The 16,719-nt window shown below is 44.5% G+C and overlaps 2 protein-coding genes across 2 annotated transcripts in view; both read left to right on the top strand.

Annotated features, from left to right (window-relative positions):
• Window positions 1-1,079: 1,079 nt before the first annotated feature.
• On the top strand, window positions 1,080-3,859 carry LOC148408037 (uncharacterized). The gene is made up of 5 exons (XM_088402311.1): window positions 1,080-1,116; window positions 1,179-1,433; window positions 1,559-3,271; window positions 3,625-3,708; window positions 3,792-3,859. The coding sequence occupies exons 1-5, from the start codon at window positions 1,080-1,082 to the stop codon at window positions 3,818-3,820; spliced, it is 2,118 nt and encodes a 705-aa protein (XP_088258437.1). The 3' UTR covers window positions 3,821-3,859.
• An 8,629-nt stretch (window positions 3,860-12,488) lies between these two features.
• Window positions 12,489-16,719, top strand: part of rnf152 (ring finger protein 152) — a 10,513-nt gene continuing 6,282 nt past the window's right edge. The window contains exon 1 of the mRNA XM_088402155.1: window positions 12,489-12,696. The gene's annotated coding sequence lies outside the window, so the exon portion shown is untranslated. The remainder of the gene's footprint in view (window positions 12,697-16,719) is intronic.

Consider the following 16,719-nt stretch of genomic DNA (forward strand, 5'->3'; position numbering starts at 1 on the left):
CATTGTCTTTGATTTATTGGAACTTTAAACATAAGAACATGGCAGATGGGATCTATTTTGAGATTTGTTGCATGTTTTAGTTTTTCAAGAAACAATTTACTTCTATAAGTTATCAATTCTGAGAGTGTTAGTGAAAATAAACAAAAATATACTCAAGCAGAGTAACTGCGCATACAGGGCAGAAATCAGTAGTTACATTTAAATACCATGCATGCTAATAAATTAGCCTCTTGATTAGAAAAATATGTCAAGTTTGATCTGCACATGATCAAGTGAAATGTACTACGCGACTACATCCATTTTCTAGAGCACAGGAGTGGAACTCCAGTCCTTGAGGGCCGGTCTCATGCATGTTTTCCGCTTTTCTCAACAAGCTCTGCGGGAGCTTGTATACGTTCCTATTCATTTGAATCAGGTGTGTTTGAGAGGGAAGGTTTGAAAACATACCGGCCCTCGAGGACTGGAGTTGGCCACCTGTGTTCTAGAGCTCGAGTACATGAAGGCAGTTGAGCCGTTACATGAAATGTTTACAGGGTATCAGCGAATCTAACAATGAAGTGATTTTCAAATTAAGAGCAAATTGATTGGGACGTAAACAACATTGTTAAATTGCGTGGGGGAAAAAAAGGTTCAAAATCACTGCTCTCCAGCCAATCAGAGCACACTTTCAAGCATTCACAGTCACTTTTATGATTCAAACCCAGCACCTCAGATAAGGTAGGCAAATGTGGAAACCATTTATCTGACAGTGCTGCCTGAATGTGTATATTTGGGTATGGGGGGGGGGGGGGAAGACATGGGAAGTACATGCAAAACTCCCAACGAAAAGTTTGGAGCTGAGAACCCGACCAAGAATCCCTGAGTGGTGTCTAAACTTTTTCTTCCCGGCCGCATATCGAAGAAAGAAAGTGTGACCTGTGTTCAAGCTCAGCTGCAGGAGATTTGTCTTCAACAACACCTCATCAATCTAATTGGACGCGCAACACCTGCAGCCTCGGTCCAGCCAATCAGAGCGAGACCTCCCACTGGGCCAAGTATTATCAGCCTTGCGCAGTCTTACCTCGGGTCTTAATGCTACCATGAGAGCGGAGCCGCTTCGTCCCGCCGAGTCGTTTGGTAAGTTAGCTCGCCGCGTTTGACCTTTCCACATGTTCCCGACTGCGTTCTTCATTCCTCAGGAATGGAGGCAGGCTCCTCCAACGGGCACGCTTCCTACGGCTTGGGCCCAGGTGGCCCAAACATGCCACGCGGAGCTTCCCAGGGCCGGGAGGCTCCGGGAGAGCCGCGTCCCGAGGCGCAGCCGCAGCAGAGCCGCAAGCCGCTGTTTTACCTCCCGACCCCGCAGCCCTATCTGCCAATGCAGGGTCTTCATTGGCCGCTGCCCATGGGGGTGCCGGTCGGCTACAGCCCCTACTATGGCTGCCCGCCTTTAGGTTGGTCTGTTCTGAAAAATGAAGTGGGCTGTGCGGCTCGTGGGCCAAGCGGCATTGCTCCAAACAGCTGCTAGCATCTAAACATCTGTTGTAGCTTCCCAATAAATGCGTACGTTGTCTTCTAGGTTACGCAATGCCAATGATTCCGCACTACCAGCCCAATCCTTACATGGAACCTCCCACCTTCATCATGCCCCGCTCCCCCCTCCATCTGAGGGACTACAGGCGCATGCTGAACCCATACTCTTACCAGACCATGGCTTACCACGCCCGCAGGTTCCGCTACCAGCAGAGCGCGCCGGCCAGAGAAGTCACCAGCAGCGAGGTCCAAACAGAACCGCTCACCGGTGCCCTGATAACCAGCCATCCCGAGGACTTCGGGGTCCCTAAAATCACTTGTGAGGAAGCGCCGAGCGAACATCTCGGTCGGCCTTTCCAACCGGCTTTGCAGAGAGATGATGAGCGGACTCTGGAGGTGGGAGCGCCTCCGAATGGAGGCTTTGTGATCCAGACTGAGGAGCTAACCATTGAATGCTGCACCGCACCAGCGGGACTCCAATGGGACTCCGCTCAGGTCTCCCATGAATTCTTCACAAACGATGGACCGGGCATTCCTGAAGAGAAGATTCGTCAAACGTGTCCCGACGTCCTCTTGACGGGGACTCCGAGGATTCTGGAGTTTGCGTCAAAGGAGCGCCGAGATGACATCGATGGCTACCTGGTTCAGGAGGTAGATCGACAGATGGCCGCGCAGACAATCCGATCTCGGGATGTTCTGCAAGAGCGACCCACCTGCTCGATGGAGGACACTTTATCTCCGTCCCCTCACTTAATAACTCCCCCCACGAAAGAATCCGACGTAGTGCTCCATGTGGCTGAAGAATTGCCTGAAAATGAGTCTCCTCCAGGACACACCGGTCCCTCGGTGGAGGAGGAGATGATCTGTGAGACAAAGGTATGCCACACGAAGGCGGGCTCTCCTGATCTGAATCCCCAAGCAGAAGCTCCTTTTTCACTTAGTTTGGGAAGTTCTCAAGAAGACAAAACTCAAGCAATGGAAGACCAAGACCTAAACTTCCAAGATCACCAGGACACCTCGTTCGAGTCCTTACCCGCGTACCTTCCCTCCAGCAGTTGGCTGGCAGACTTTGACAGAGTCTTCCTTTGCAGCAGGATAGCGCCGCCTCCCAAAAAGCAGAACCAATCAGTAAACCGGACGGCTTTAGAGGTTCCCACACGGAGGAGGAAACTGGAGCTGGAGTACAGAGACCAGCCTGCCGTGCGTAAGCCCAAGGAAAGATACAAGCCCGAAGGCAAGACGGATCGACGAAGCCTCTCCGACCACGAGTGCTGCCTCACCAGAACCTTCAACGAGAACATCTTCGCTCTGCAGAGTCGACGACTTTGCACCGGATGTTTGTCCAAGCCCGGTCCGGGCCCCAAAAGAAAGGCCGTCCCCTTCCAGCAGCGTAACCAAGTCCCCATACCCGCCTGCGACGCCTGCAAGTTTCACACCAGCGAGACACTTCCCAGGAAAGGCTCGGTCCCCGACGTCCGCGCTCCGCGGCGCGGCCCGGACACCGAGGGGGAGTCATCGGAGAACTGCTCCGGTCGCAAGTGGCCGGCCGACGGGCAGAAGCGACCGCTGCCATCCAAGCAGAAGTTGAAGAACTGCACGTGCGACGCAACGCGGCCTCGCCAGCTTGGGGCTCGGGAGGGATGGCGCCGCTGTCCCCACGGCTACGCCGTTCCAGAGCTGGACGAGAACTTGCCGGTGTCCCCGCGGGACAAAGGGAGGCATGCGGACCAGCTTCACTGGACGCACCGGTGGCAAACGGGTATGATCGCTACCCTTATGCCAGAACCATCAAAAGTGGGGGCGGCCATTTTGTGACAACTGAAAATGACATCACACCTCGGGTTGTGAATGTCACAACCATTTTGGGTCAAGAAAACTTCAATTTGTTTGTTTGAAGCACAATTTTTTTTGATTTGGTTGAATCGAGGCATTTGGACTCATTTTCAAAATGTTCCACCCGACCCTTTAACGTTGATAGTCGAACATGAGTCCAGTTGCCTTCATTAACCTTTGCGTAAAGTTAAATACAACTAACTTTTTCGATGTTACAGTATTATTAAATTGTCAAGAATTTGACCAAAAAAAAAACCTCTCAAACCTTTCCTCCATCAGAAAATCCACGGAAAAGTGCCGCGACCAATCCTGACGGCATCAGATCACCTCACTTGAAGAAACACAAGCTGTCACAATCACAAGGTGCCTCTTTCGCTCATTTACTGACAAGTCTTTTGAGAAATGTAAAGTATGCTAAGGATGAGTTTGAACTTTTCTCTGTGCAGGAAATCTTAGAAAAGACGCACGATGCTGATTTACACAAGAGCACCAATCACTGTTTTAAATGTTTTGTACACTTAAATTATTTTCACTTATTTATATAGACTATCACAATATTCACTTTATTAACATGAAATAAACACCGTATTTGATATCATTATCCCTTTGCTGTTTTGTACATTGTTCTATGAATAAAATATCCTAAAAATGTAGATGAAAACCTTGCTAGGCTGTTAAAAGAAACAAAGAGCAATACATACTTTGTTCCAGGAGGGGGCAGCAAAGCACAATACTACCGCCAGAGGTGGAATTGCAGGGGTGCCAGTCATTTTAGATGGAGGAAAAACTCTTAGGAGCGACAAATTAAAATAATCCTACATAATTTAAAAACATTGTGGCAATTCTATGTTGTCTGCTCCCAATTCATCATGAAAAAACATTGTCAACTGTAAGAATGTCTTTGAAAAGCACAAAAAAAATGACAAACATTTTTGGTCCCCTATCCAATCTAAATGTTTTTCTTGAATTGCAGGAAATGGAAATTTTCCATTCTATCACAAAATACACACTTGGTAGTGTCAAGCATTTCTTACCACTATAGCTCACCATTTCCGCTTTTTTTTTTTTTTTTTTTTTATGTACTTCAAAATGCATTGGAATTACGTTGCTGGTGCAAATGGCTCAGGAGTTAAGGAGATTTGGAAAAACACGTCGCGGGCCGGGTCGACCCTCTTTACGGCCCGCAGACCGTATGTTTGATAGCCTTAAATTAGTTTGATCTTTATATTTATCGAGGGAAGTAAAGTTAGTCGCAAATCGGGTCTGTTAAGATTGTTTGGCCGCTTATAGATTAACACAAGCTAGCGTGCATGCTAATATTGGAAAACTTCCAAAAAAAACCAACAACCTAGAACTAAGGCCTTAACTGGGTCAGTTAGCATGAATATGGCCTTGCTGATGTTGGGGTAGCATAGTATTGTGACTAACATTTGGGCGTAAATACACCGCCGCCAAAATACAGGCCAATGCTACGTGATTGTTGTAAAATGCTAAAATTAGCATCGGAAGAACATTCTGATATACGGGCAGCATAGTTCTGTTTCTAAAGTTGAACTATACAGTAGCTGTAAATACATTGTCTGTCAGCACCGTAATATCTTCTAATGCTGCATTGAGCTCCAGTACATCTGCTTTGTAGTAAAAATGCTAAAATTAGCATAGCCGTAGAAACACCTCACTTCCAGAATGAAAGCTAATCCAAGCAATAAATTCTGATAAAATACCCAACCTTGGTGTCATGCGGTTTATGAAAACTGAAATGGCCACAGTATTTACCATTTATTGACGCTCGTTTTCAAATAAATGTTAGCCTGCTGTGCATTCACATCAGCCTCAGTGTTTGTGTCACGCTGTGCAGGCAACTGTGAACTCCATTATTGGCTCCTTATATGTAATGTCAGGGCCGCGGGGCAGCATAATGCACAAACGTGTGGAATAAATAATGAATCATGTTGGATCAAAACCATTAGGGTTCACGCCGTGTTGAATCGGGTGATTAGGCCTATTTTTGCTGCGCTGGTGGCTTTGAATGAATCTTGTAGCGCAGCACGTATCGTAATAGCTTTCCTGACTGCGGGGCAAGTAAATATGAAAATATGGCTGCTTTTCACACAAAGACTTGGTAGATATCTATCTTTTGGATAGAGCTTTTGTTACTTGAGGATTTATGCTGTATTGATTACAGATTTGCCTGCCGATTCATACAAAGATTAAATAATGCCAGAACGCAAAAATGGGGAATTTTTTGGGGTGTTTGTGTGAATTGATACTGAGATGCTGACACTGGATTAGATTCCCAGTGTCTCAATATTATCAGTGGAACTTTGTTCTATACCAGGGGTGTCAAACATATGGCCCGCGGGCCTGTTCTGGCCCGCAATTGGGTTTGATCCGGCCCGTGAAAATGGTGATCTATTTATTGTTTTCAACAAATGAAAACGTTGACGATAATGTTTTATGATTAGCGATGTTGTACGTGCACTGTTTTGACATTATTGAAAGAATAATACATTTGAAGTGGTTGTTTGAAAGTTATATGAATATATACTATGATTTTATTGGTATGGCCCATTTGGGATTCCATTTTCCCCAATGCGGACCGCAAACTATAAATACGTCTTTGGGATTGAATGGGTTATCGTTAGGTTTGTGAAATATGAATTGAGCCGCAAACCCCTCTCGTTTTGAATCCATCAGAGGGGACGGCCATTTTGCCACTTGCGGTCGACTGCAAACGATATCACAGCTGCTCAGGTGACGGCCAATCGCGGCTCTCCTGTTTTCCAAGTCTGGTCGCGGGACATTTGCAAGATAAGCCGTGATTGGTTACCATTTTCAGTTGTCAGAGAGTAGCAAAATGGCCGCCCTCTCTAATGGATAAAAACTGGTGGATTAATCGGTTGTGTGTTTAGTAGGACTGCATTGAACATATGGGGGGCAAAATGGGGTTACTGCCCCTTTAAGTCTATTCAGTCCCCATTGAAGCTTTCCGTTGCGCTCGTTCAGCTCAGCGGAAGCAGTTGGCAGCAGTTGGCGTTCCTCCGGGACCTCCCACGCTCAGGTGTGCGTGAGTGTGTGCGTGTGTGTGTGTGTGTGTGTGTGTGGGCGGGCAGGCAAGGACGCAATCAAGGTCACGGTGCTTGTTAGCGGCAGCAGATGGATGAGACAACGCCATGACTTTGTGGTTCAACACTATCGTGACAGCAATCAACGTTTGCTGCGGCGATAGCATCGCAGCGCCCGAGTGTGACATCGTCGTAGGGCGGTGCTTCTTGACCTTTTTACAATGATGTGTCCCCTCCCCAGTGAGTTTTTTTTTCTTTGTCAGCCAAGCACCCGCTGAACATCATTTTAAAATCATTCTACTTTAGTGAGAAAACTACCGTATTTTCCACACTATCAGGCCCACCTTCAATGAATGGCCTATTTTAAAAAGTGTTTTCATATATAGGGCGCACTGCATTGTAAGGCGCATAGAATAGAAGCTACGGTAGTGCCTGGGCTTGCGTTATCATCCACTAGATGGAGTTGCTCTAGAGGTCATTGCAACAAAACGTCAAACTTTTCAGTCGTAAATTTAGAATAAAAATGATTTGTGGAAAGTACTGTTTGAAGAAGGGGAAAAAAACTCTTGATTACATTAAAAGAGTGTTTAGATGAATTATATATTATAAACATTTTGTAAGTATGCCTAAAAGTGTATCCTGTGTAAAGCAATATAGATCTTTTAACAACTACTTACTACTTTTTAAAAAAAAAAAAAATTATACAGGTTACAGGTTAGTCTAAAACTGAAAAAAGTGCCTCAAAGTGCCTGCAATTAAAAAAAAAACAAAAAAAAAAAACAACTTTTGTTGCAATTACTCTTAACCTGTGGTCATCTGCGGCCCCCGTGGGGTCCCGCCCCTCTATTTGAGAAGGACTGCTTTAACCCAAGGGTTACGGCTGTATCCACTGTCCCATTGGCTGCACGCCCCTGGTTTTGACAGGGTCAAATATTGCAAGTTTATGTTTATATTCAAGGTTTCAAGGCAGGTTTAGGGCTTCAATCTAGGTTTTGAGATTGAGTCCGCAAGAGCACTCGCGCTCATCTCGGCGTGAAGATGACTTGTTGTCAATGTTCAAGTCAAAGAAGTTGATCTCCCGCCTGCCCCCAGCAGATAGAATATTCTTCTTCTTTAGCCCTCCCTCCCACTAATCCCTGGTCCCGGCCGGCCGCTGCCGCCGTATCACGGATCAGCGCCGGCGGATGGCCGGCGTTGCGGCGCCGCGTTCAAGTGCGCACGTTTACCGTCACGCCTTGGAAATTGTTGAAGGGCCGCCTGCCTGCAGGCGACCATGCGGCAGCTCATAAAAAGGTCATTAGACCTGCGGATGCTGCACAAACGAGATTGAAGATGAAAAAAAACACATTGCAGAAATGTCAAGGTGTGTGTGTGTGTGTGTGTGTGTGTACGTGTGTGTGCGCGCGCTCATGTGTGTCGCTTAACTTAAGGGAGAAAGCATAGAAGGAAGGAAGTAGGCTATTGCAGTGCTTCCATTTTTTAATGATGTACCCCCCTTGTGAGTTATTTTTTTCACCAGCGCAAAACATTTTTGTTTGAATGGGGGTGGGGGGGGGGGGGGGGACTTAAAACAGGTGCTTGATTTATTAAACTGTGGAGCAGCATTTCTACGACTGATGACAATGGAGCATTTGTAAAACTCTTCAATGCAATTCATCAAAACGGTGTTCCAGTTAATTTGCTCTTAATTTGAAATGGAGTAACGGAGGAAGGAGGCCTGAAAAGCAGAGTAGAAGGGATGAATGAAGGATGTTAGGAAGGCTGACAAAGAGAATTTTGAGGTGGTAAAAACAGAAAAAGAAGGCTGGAAGGAAAGTCGTGAGAAAGAAACAAAGGAAACATGGAAGGCAGGCTAAAAGTTAGGAAATAAAGAAGTTAAACACAAAACTGTTGAGGTAGTAAAGATGGAAAAAGGAAGATGCAAGAAAGGAAGGTGGTGTGGAAGGATGCAAGACAGTCATGGTAAAACAAAGAAGGATATAACAGAAGGCAGAATAGAGGAAGAAGGATGCAAGGAAGTGAGGGAGTAATGAAGGAAGGAAGCACGGAAGGCGGACTAGAAGGCAGGAAAGAAGGACATTAGGAAAACTGACAAGATTGAAGGTAGTGAAGATGGAAAAAGGAAGACTGCAAAGAAGGTAGAGGAAGAATAGTGGAAGAAAGGAAGGATGTGAGGAAAGACGAAGGGGTGTATGAAAGAAAGGATTAATGTAGGTTTGAAAAAAGGAAGGTAGGAATGATGGATGGAACGAGGAGTTATGAAAGGAAAAGGAAAGTAGGAAAGATTGAGGGATGGAACAGAAGTGAAGGTCAGATCCAGAAGAGGAAAAAAAAAAGGGCTAAAAATTCAATTTCTTCATTTCCGAGATGATAATGCATAACCCTCCCTCCGCCCCGGACCTTCCGCCCACCTTCCCCTCATCTGTGCTCCAAAGTGTCCAAAGTGAAACGCAAATTAGCCGGCGATCATTCATCACCCACAGAGAGAAGATGAGAGAATTAATTAGTTGGGCAGGAGGAGCAAAGTGCTTAACGCGGAGGAGGCGTCACTAGCGCCTTAGCACCCACATCCCGACCTGCTTGTCATTGTGAGCTCACAAAAGGTGCGCCAAAGGTTTTCCAGATCTGGGTTTCAAATGAGGGCGAAGGTCAAAAGGCCACACGACCCACAGTTCATCCGAGCGCGATGAGCGGTCGCTAACTCTCCCCGCCCGTTCCTCGCAATATAAGTTTCCCTAAAAATCCAGGCTCAGTCTTTGTTGTCATTCCCTGGTGCATCTGTTCACACCCTACCCCCACGTATAATTCCTCAAATATAGGACACACCCGTGCATGGAACGTACCCTTAATTTTCGGGTTAAATTCGGGTATTTTCAATGTTACCGTGTATGGAACGTACCAACGGTTTGGCGACAATGTAAAAACTACAGCAAAACAGAATAAATCTTACCTTCCTAAATCCTTCCTATTTTCTTGTGCTCGTATCCGTAAATTGTATGTTTGTTGCAGGTTAAGATAAGCATGATTCAGATTTTCCACATTTTGAACGGTCAGTGAATGCCCCACCACTTGTTTCATGCACTTGGCAGTTGTTTTTCCTCTAGACGCAGCTCGAGTTCATTTTGCCATAAATACCCGAAGTTACGCAGCATGTGAGTTCCACATAGGTTATGATTGTGTGTATTTGCAAAAAGAGGCCAATTAATAAACGAGTCAAATGGATTACTTTACTGTGTTCTCTGAAGTCTTAATTGAATCAGTTGGCGACATCGTAACCTTTACATGATCTTCTCAGTTTTAGTAATATTCCTGTGCATGAACAAGGATGGATTCGGACGTTGGTTCAGCCTGCTCGCTTCTTTTTTTGAAAATAATGCTGTGAGGTTCATGTTTATGCGGTTAAATGATCAAACTTCCTCGAAAAAAAAAAAAAAAATCAATTTTATGTTCCCGGATATAGGAGACATTAATATATATTTGGACTTATATTGGGGGAAAAAAGTGCATTTTATGTTGGGGCGATTACGGTAGTATGTCTCTTCCTTGCAATGAATAAACTTGAAAGAGCCCTTACAGTTTATCGAAGTGATCAAAAAGTATTGCCAGCACTAAGGTTCTGGAACGCAAGAAGATATTGGCAGCGTGACGAAGAAGACTGCGGCGTTGGTGCGAAGGTCAACCCGCTCACAGAATCTCCATCTCGGCCCAGTAAAGTGATTGCGCGCTTTCCCGGGCGTCCGTCTCCCGACCGGAGCGGACCTTCCGCGGCCGGAATAAACTCAATCTGCCGTCACGGCGGATCCGATTATGCAACTTTGGCAGCGGGGTCACCTTCCAGACGGAGAGGCAGATTTTGATTTCGTTTGGATGGAAAAAGGCGTATGGAACGGTGGAAATCGCAAAGCTGTTGTCATGGTTACAGGAGTCAAAGTGAGCCCACGTTCGGGTATCTAAACACGCTTCACTTAATACGTGCGGGACATCATTTTCAGTATGAGGGCAGAGGCGGGAGAAAAAAAAAGAGGCTGTCATTCAAAAGCGCAAGGTTTTTTTTTCAAGTGAATGTTCCAATGTGAAGGTATTTCGGGACAAATGGCGGTTTTCAAACAAGGGCTCGGGACTGGGTTCATACTTTGATAACATTTCTACAAGGCATAATGAGAACATTTATTAGAAATGTTGACAAGCCCAAACGTGCTAATCCGGTTCGGTGTGTGTTTGTCAAGGTATTAGCATGCTAACTGCTTAAATTCCCTCCAAATAATAAACAGAATCTCACTGTAAAAAAATCGCTCTATAATTATTCAACGAAACCTTTAATCTCGCCCTAGTTGCAGCTAATTAGCGAAGCATAAGCGCCACTTAAAAGTTTCTGGCAAAAGTCGCAGCTAATTAGCCTAGCCGCAGGCGCCGCTGAGTGACATTGATCCCGTGCGTCGTTATCTTAATTGTCATTCAACGGCGGATAAATAAACAAGAGCGAAACGCAACCTTGAGCACTCTTCTTTCCTCTCTTCATCAATAACTTGCGAGTGCTCCTCTGACCGTTGCTGATTAGCGACAAAGTCAACAAACCAGAAATGCTTGCAAGCAGAAATAAAAGGATTAATCAGGTTTTATTGTTAGCATTTAAAGTTTGGCTAACATTTTTGGCATTTCCATTTCATACTCATATGCAAATCTACTTTTGAATGTTGTAGTTTAGAATTTTTTGAGTTTGACTGTTAAGGCAAAAAAACTAATCAGTCAAGAAGGTTGTCAAAAGGCCGCCGACGCCAGATTGAGTTTTTTTTGTACTCTCGAATTTGGGATTATGACTCTCCCACTCCATGCACAAGAAAAGAAGATGATTGTGGGGGATTGGAGTGAGTGGGCTCGACTTGGCGAGCACGTCAGCGTGCATCAGTCACAATAAAGCAATTAGACGCACGCGTGGCAGCCGAGGCGGCGGACGCTTTATGTTACCTTATGGAGTTTGATCCCACGGGATGAGAAATATTGTCGTTATTTACCGCGAACAAAAGCTACACCTTCTGCCGCGTTTCATCAGAAGCGCCGGCTTTGGTCTTGGTGTCACCCCATTTTGTGTCTGACCTCTTTTTACAGGAAAACCGGCGTTCCTTGTTTCATTCCGAGGGGAAGCGGATGAGACTGATAGGTGTGCTGCCCTCGAGAGAGAGAGAGATGTTCTATGGACCAGAAGGTGGCGCAAGAAGAGGAAGAGAAGGTTCCTTATTAAACTCCCGTAATAGTCTCACAAAGAAACAAAAAAGCCTTCAAGAACAGCTCATCTTTAAACAGGGTTTGCCACTTTAAATGCGTCTGACCAGGGGCAGAGCCATATTTCTTCTAAGGAAGCGGCCATGTTTGTTATTGTTACGTACAATGGTAAATGCAGCTCTTGCAGCACCTCCTGCTGTCCGTAATGAAAAATGGCCTAATCTATACGCGCTATGCCTTTAAATCACGGAATACATCTATAAAACTTTAGAACAACAATTTAAAATGGATTATTCTTTTTTAATAATGTCCAAAATAAAAACAAGTACAACATCAGTGTTAAAAAAAAGTTACAATACTATTGATCATAAAACATTTCAAGTTTTTCATTCATTAAAAACTTCAGCTCATTTTTATACTTCACAAAATCACCTCGCGGGCCAGATTAAACACATTTGCGGACCAGAACCAGTCCGCGGGCCGTATGTTTGACACCAATTTTTCATCGTCCATGGTTCAGCCGTCGTTGAACGTAACCTGAACCCTCAGCAGTTGATAGCTGGACCCTCAAATATAATACTGCATACATTTTTTAGAGCAACTGTGGTGCACTGAACATATTATTTTAAAGATTTATTTATAGGTAACATTGTTAAATATGGCAGGTATGAAGGATTCTAAGAATACTGCATGCATGTGAGAAAAAAGAATTCACAGATATTAAAAAAAATCCTCTTGATGTGGGTGTGGCCAGAGTGTCCGGGGGTCCATGTAGCTCCGCCCCCGTCCCTTGTTTGGTCCCAGTTATGAGAATGTGCCCATTTATGCTACTCCATGAGCTCAGTTGCAGATATTCATTAGTCTCCATACGCATACCCCCAGCACCGACCCCACTTTGAACAAGCTGCGCGCCAGCCAGTGCGCATGCGCGGCGGACGGAGGCAGGCGTGTCCGCCGGAGGAAAGGCGGCCGCCTGCCCCGCTTGTCGTTCTTCACGCCCTCCTTGTCTCGCTCTGGTTTTGTGTTGCGCCTTCTCACGACGTTGGAGCAGCTTCGGACGCACGAGGTGAGTCTCGGTGTCCCCGTCTTTTGTTTACTGTCACGATTTGTGATTTCCATGCGCATGTGCGCAGCTGGGCGTGTGTTTGCGTGCGGGGCTGTTGTTGTGTCTGGAACAAATGGTGCGTTCACGTTCACGCAAAAATGCGACGCGTGCGTTTGCGAATTGCGCGTGCTGCGCGCGCGTCTCTATTGTCCCACGCGCTGTCACGCAAGTGGACAAAGTTCAAGTCTTCAGCATTCAGCGTCTGGTTCTTCTTCTTGTGCCTTCGTTCCGATGTTGATTGGTGGGATTGTGGAAGGTCACGCTGGGACGAGTTCCAATTCCCCCGCTCCCACAAAGTCTTTTTTTTTTCTTCTTTAAATAACAAGCTGGATGTGCTCCCACTTTTAGGAAGTGTCGACTTAATCTTGCCGTGTAATTGCCTGCAGGATTACGGAGTCTTAACACAACTCCGTGTGCGTGCGTGTGTGAGTGAGTGTGTGTGAGAAATGAGACGTTTGTAAAGTCAGCGAGAACATGCCAAACATTCCCTAGTTTGTTGTTTTCCCAGAAATCTCAAGCAAGGCATGACTTTGGCCCCAGGAAATCATGGGCTAAGTGGCCAAAGGGCCCCCGGGGGCCCAATGTGTCTTGAGGGAACCCCTGTGCTCGGATGTGATTATAATGACCTCCCCCAAGGAGATTTTTGTTTGACGAATGCACAAAAAAAGCACGGCAAAGGGTCACGGTTTGTGGTAAAAATAAGAAGAAGTTGACGAGACTTGGAAAAATACTGTAAGTTTTGGACTATAAGATGCACATTTTTTCTCACGCCTGAACCCTTAACTAGCACCAGGGGGCAATCTCCCAGTAAATATTGCAGACAGAAGAAGATGCAACCAAACTATTGAGCTTGAGTTTGGACTGCTATGTTACTCTCCACTAGGGGCACTCTATACTAGAAAACGCAACATACATGTTACTATTGTGTTTGTGCAGTATTCTAACAATGTGAAAGTGCGTATGTCGAGTCAGTATATATATATATATATATATATATATATATATATATATATATATATATATATATATATATATATATATATATATAATTGAATCATAATCTTTGATTTCTTAAAAACTGTATAACTTTCTTTGCCATGAATGTAAATTGGTTTACGCCATTTAAATCATGCGTCATTTAAGTGTAGGCTCAGATCATGTCAACATAATCTCACACAACAAATTAATGCAGTATTCCATCATCTAAACCCAAATCTTGAATCAGTAATGTTTTCAAATAAAAATATGTAAATATAGCCAAGTAAAAGGAGCCACGAGTCAAATAAAAATAGCTTTGAATGATGTAAGTGTAGCCTGAGAGCATGTAAACATAGCCGCAGCTAATGTAGCATTGGATGTCAGATCACGTGACCGTAGCTTCGAATCGCATAAATTTAGCCCCGGCCCAGATATGTAAGCGTTGTCCAAGATCACGTTAGCGTCGCCTCAAATCAGGTCAAGCAAAAGTTGACCCCAATATAGTTTACGCTCGCCGAAATTATTTTTTGATGATGTACGTTTAGAGTCGGATTACATCCAGTATATATTAGAGATGTTCAATACTGCTTTGTTCCAGTGGTTTTCGGCTGCGCGTGTTGCATAGAAAATACTTGAATAAAGGAATTCAAAAAAATTCAAAAAATCCAAACCTCATTCGATTTTTTTTTCATTTTGTTGGCATTTTCCCAACATTTTCTTCAAGCAGAATGCATGAATCTTAATGAAGGTTCCACCTGGCGCAGACAACATTTGCTATTGATCCGACTCCTGTTCCGATTAGCATACGAAGCTAATGAGGCTTCCTTGGCCTCTTTAATTTTTTTCCTCGGCCCCCGATGTGCTGGCACCTGCGTTTGATTTGCATTCCCGAAACGTTCCTTGTGTTTGTCCACGCTCGGCTGCATGATTGCTCTCCATCTGTCGGGACGCGGTTTTGCAGCTATTTTGTGTCCTTGTTTGACTTTTTGTCGTCTTCTAACGTGGTTTTTGCGGTAAGTTTTTGTTGTTTTTGTTTTTTGGATGGAGTCGAGAGAGGGGAAGGAGGGCAAGTGGAGTGAAAAAAAAAACGAAGCGCAGAGAGGAGCTTTACCTCAAGTCAAACGTTATTGTTGGGATCATAATCATCATCGTAAAAAAAAATAAATCACAATTTTCACTAGTCTTTGCTGATGATGAATTGAAGTAATTAATTCATCAAATATATATTTAAAGGCTTGATTTATTAAAATAAAGAATTATGCAGAAAACATTCAGGCCAGAGTAATTTATGCCAATTTTAAATGAGCTTTAACCTTCATAGATAGCTTGCTTAAATGTCACAATCAACCCATTCAACCCCAAAGACGTATTTTCACGCATCTTACATGAGTCCAGGCCAGGAATGTCAAATGGACAAATAAATCATTACTATAAAAATAAGTAAATTATATAAAAAAAAATAAATCAAACGACTTGACTAAATCATTAAATACATCAATCAATCAAGAAATACAATTCTGGGAACTCAAAGGAAAACGTTTGGACAGTTGAGACTTCTTTTCAAATTAAGAGAAAATTGATTGGAACATGAAACAAGTTGCTTCTTCTACACTGACTTTCCCAACCACAATTATTATGATGAAACAATTATTCAATTGTTTTTTCATTACTTTTCTTCAGTTTTTTTTAATTCACTTTTCTCATTTCTAAATAATTGAAATAAAATAAAAATGTAATCACTTCAACTGTTTAATTAATCAAAAGTAATTAATAATAAAAAAATACACTGATTTTTAAAATATATTCTTTTCTTTTTTTTCTAAAAAAGTCCATATTCCCATTACTCACACATATTTTTCTTATTTTTTGTCCCGCCGGCTCACTTAGTCAGCACGGACCGAATTACCTCGTGCTGCATAAAGCATCTGGTTGCACCTCCACGCCAGCCGGCGGCTGCTCCTCCTCGCCCGGCACCTTGCCGGCGGCAAGGTCCGTTGTCGCGCGGTCACATGGCCGCACGCTCACATGGCGCCGGCGTGTGTTGCAGCCAGTTCAGTGGGTTCCAAAGGAAGAAGGACGCACGTTTTGGAGTCTCCCCGGTGCTTCGCCGTTAACTTGACAAGATGGGGCTCTTGAACACGTCGGGCTCCGTCTTCTTTTTCTGAGAAAAATGAATAAAAACGGTCGGGAGAGAGAGCTAACAGGTGGCAACGCAGAGCCCGCACCTGCGCCTCGCCGTGCCTTTCGGGCCAATCGGATTGTTGCCTAATCCCACGTTGGAGTTGGCACCGCTGCACGCACAAAACAAAATGTTATTAAAAGGCTTCCCGCCCGGCCGCCGCGGGACACAACGACGCCGCTAATGAGATAGAATCCCGGCGGGTCGGCCGCCTCCCGACCGCGCCGGCACGGAATCGTTCAGTCTTTTAATTGGCAGGATGCTGCTTTAGGAAAAGCAATCAGGCACGCCGTGGCGTCAATAGAGATGAGGGCAGCACGGTGGGTCAACGGGTTGCACAAATGCCTCGCAGTTTGGAGGGGAGCACGTTGATGACAGGAACGGTGGATTTTTCTTTTCAAATCAAGAGCAAATGAATTGGAACAAGAAGCAACGAGTGCACGGCGTTACGGATACATCTAAAAATATTTATTCATGCTTTGTGAAGTTTTATACAATCCGGGGATCAAGTTTGCCATGTAGACAGGAACAGTACGTTTTTCTTTTCAAATTAAGAGCAAAACATATGGAAGAGAAAGCAACTCATGTACCCCGACTGAGGTGTATATAATCACATAGTTATTAACGCTCTGTGATTTTTTTTATTCAAATGCGCTTTCCCTTTTGCGATTTTTAAGGAGTACATAAAAAAAGAAAGACTGCTATCAAAAATTATTGAGCGGGTTGAGGACCACAAGATCGCGAAGAGAGATGCAGACTGAGTGTTGTCGAGAGCACTTGAAGCGTATCGTCAATGAACTGTTGCCCGAATGCAACGCGAAGATAAT

The sequence above is a fragment of the Hippichthys cyanospilos genome, chromosome 19, assembly GCF_059441005.1.
Source record: "Hippichthys cyanospilos isolate Australia breed blue-spotted pipefish chromosome 19, RoL_Hcya_1.0, whole genome shotgun sequence".
NCBI classification, from domain to species: domain Eukaryota; kingdom Metazoa; phylum Chordata; class Actinopteri; order Syngnathiformes; family Syngnathidae; genus Hippichthys; species Hippichthys cyanospilos.

What these genes read in the sequence shown, in the direction of transcription:
- LOC148408037 (XM_088402311.1), top strand. Translation starts at nt 1,080, where the DNA reads ATGAGAGCGGAGCCGCTTCGTCCCGCCGAGTCGTTTG. An exon ending in CTATGGCTGCCCGCCTTTAG is followed by an intron (nt 1,434 to 1,558) that starts GTTGGTCTGTTC and finishes GTTGTCTTCTAG; the next exon opens with GTTACGCAATGCCAATGATT. An exon ending in GACGCACCGGTGGCAAACGG is followed by an intron (nt 3,272 to 3,624) that starts GTATGATCGCTA and finishes TTCCTCCATCAG; the next exon opens with AAAATCCACGGAAAAGTGCC.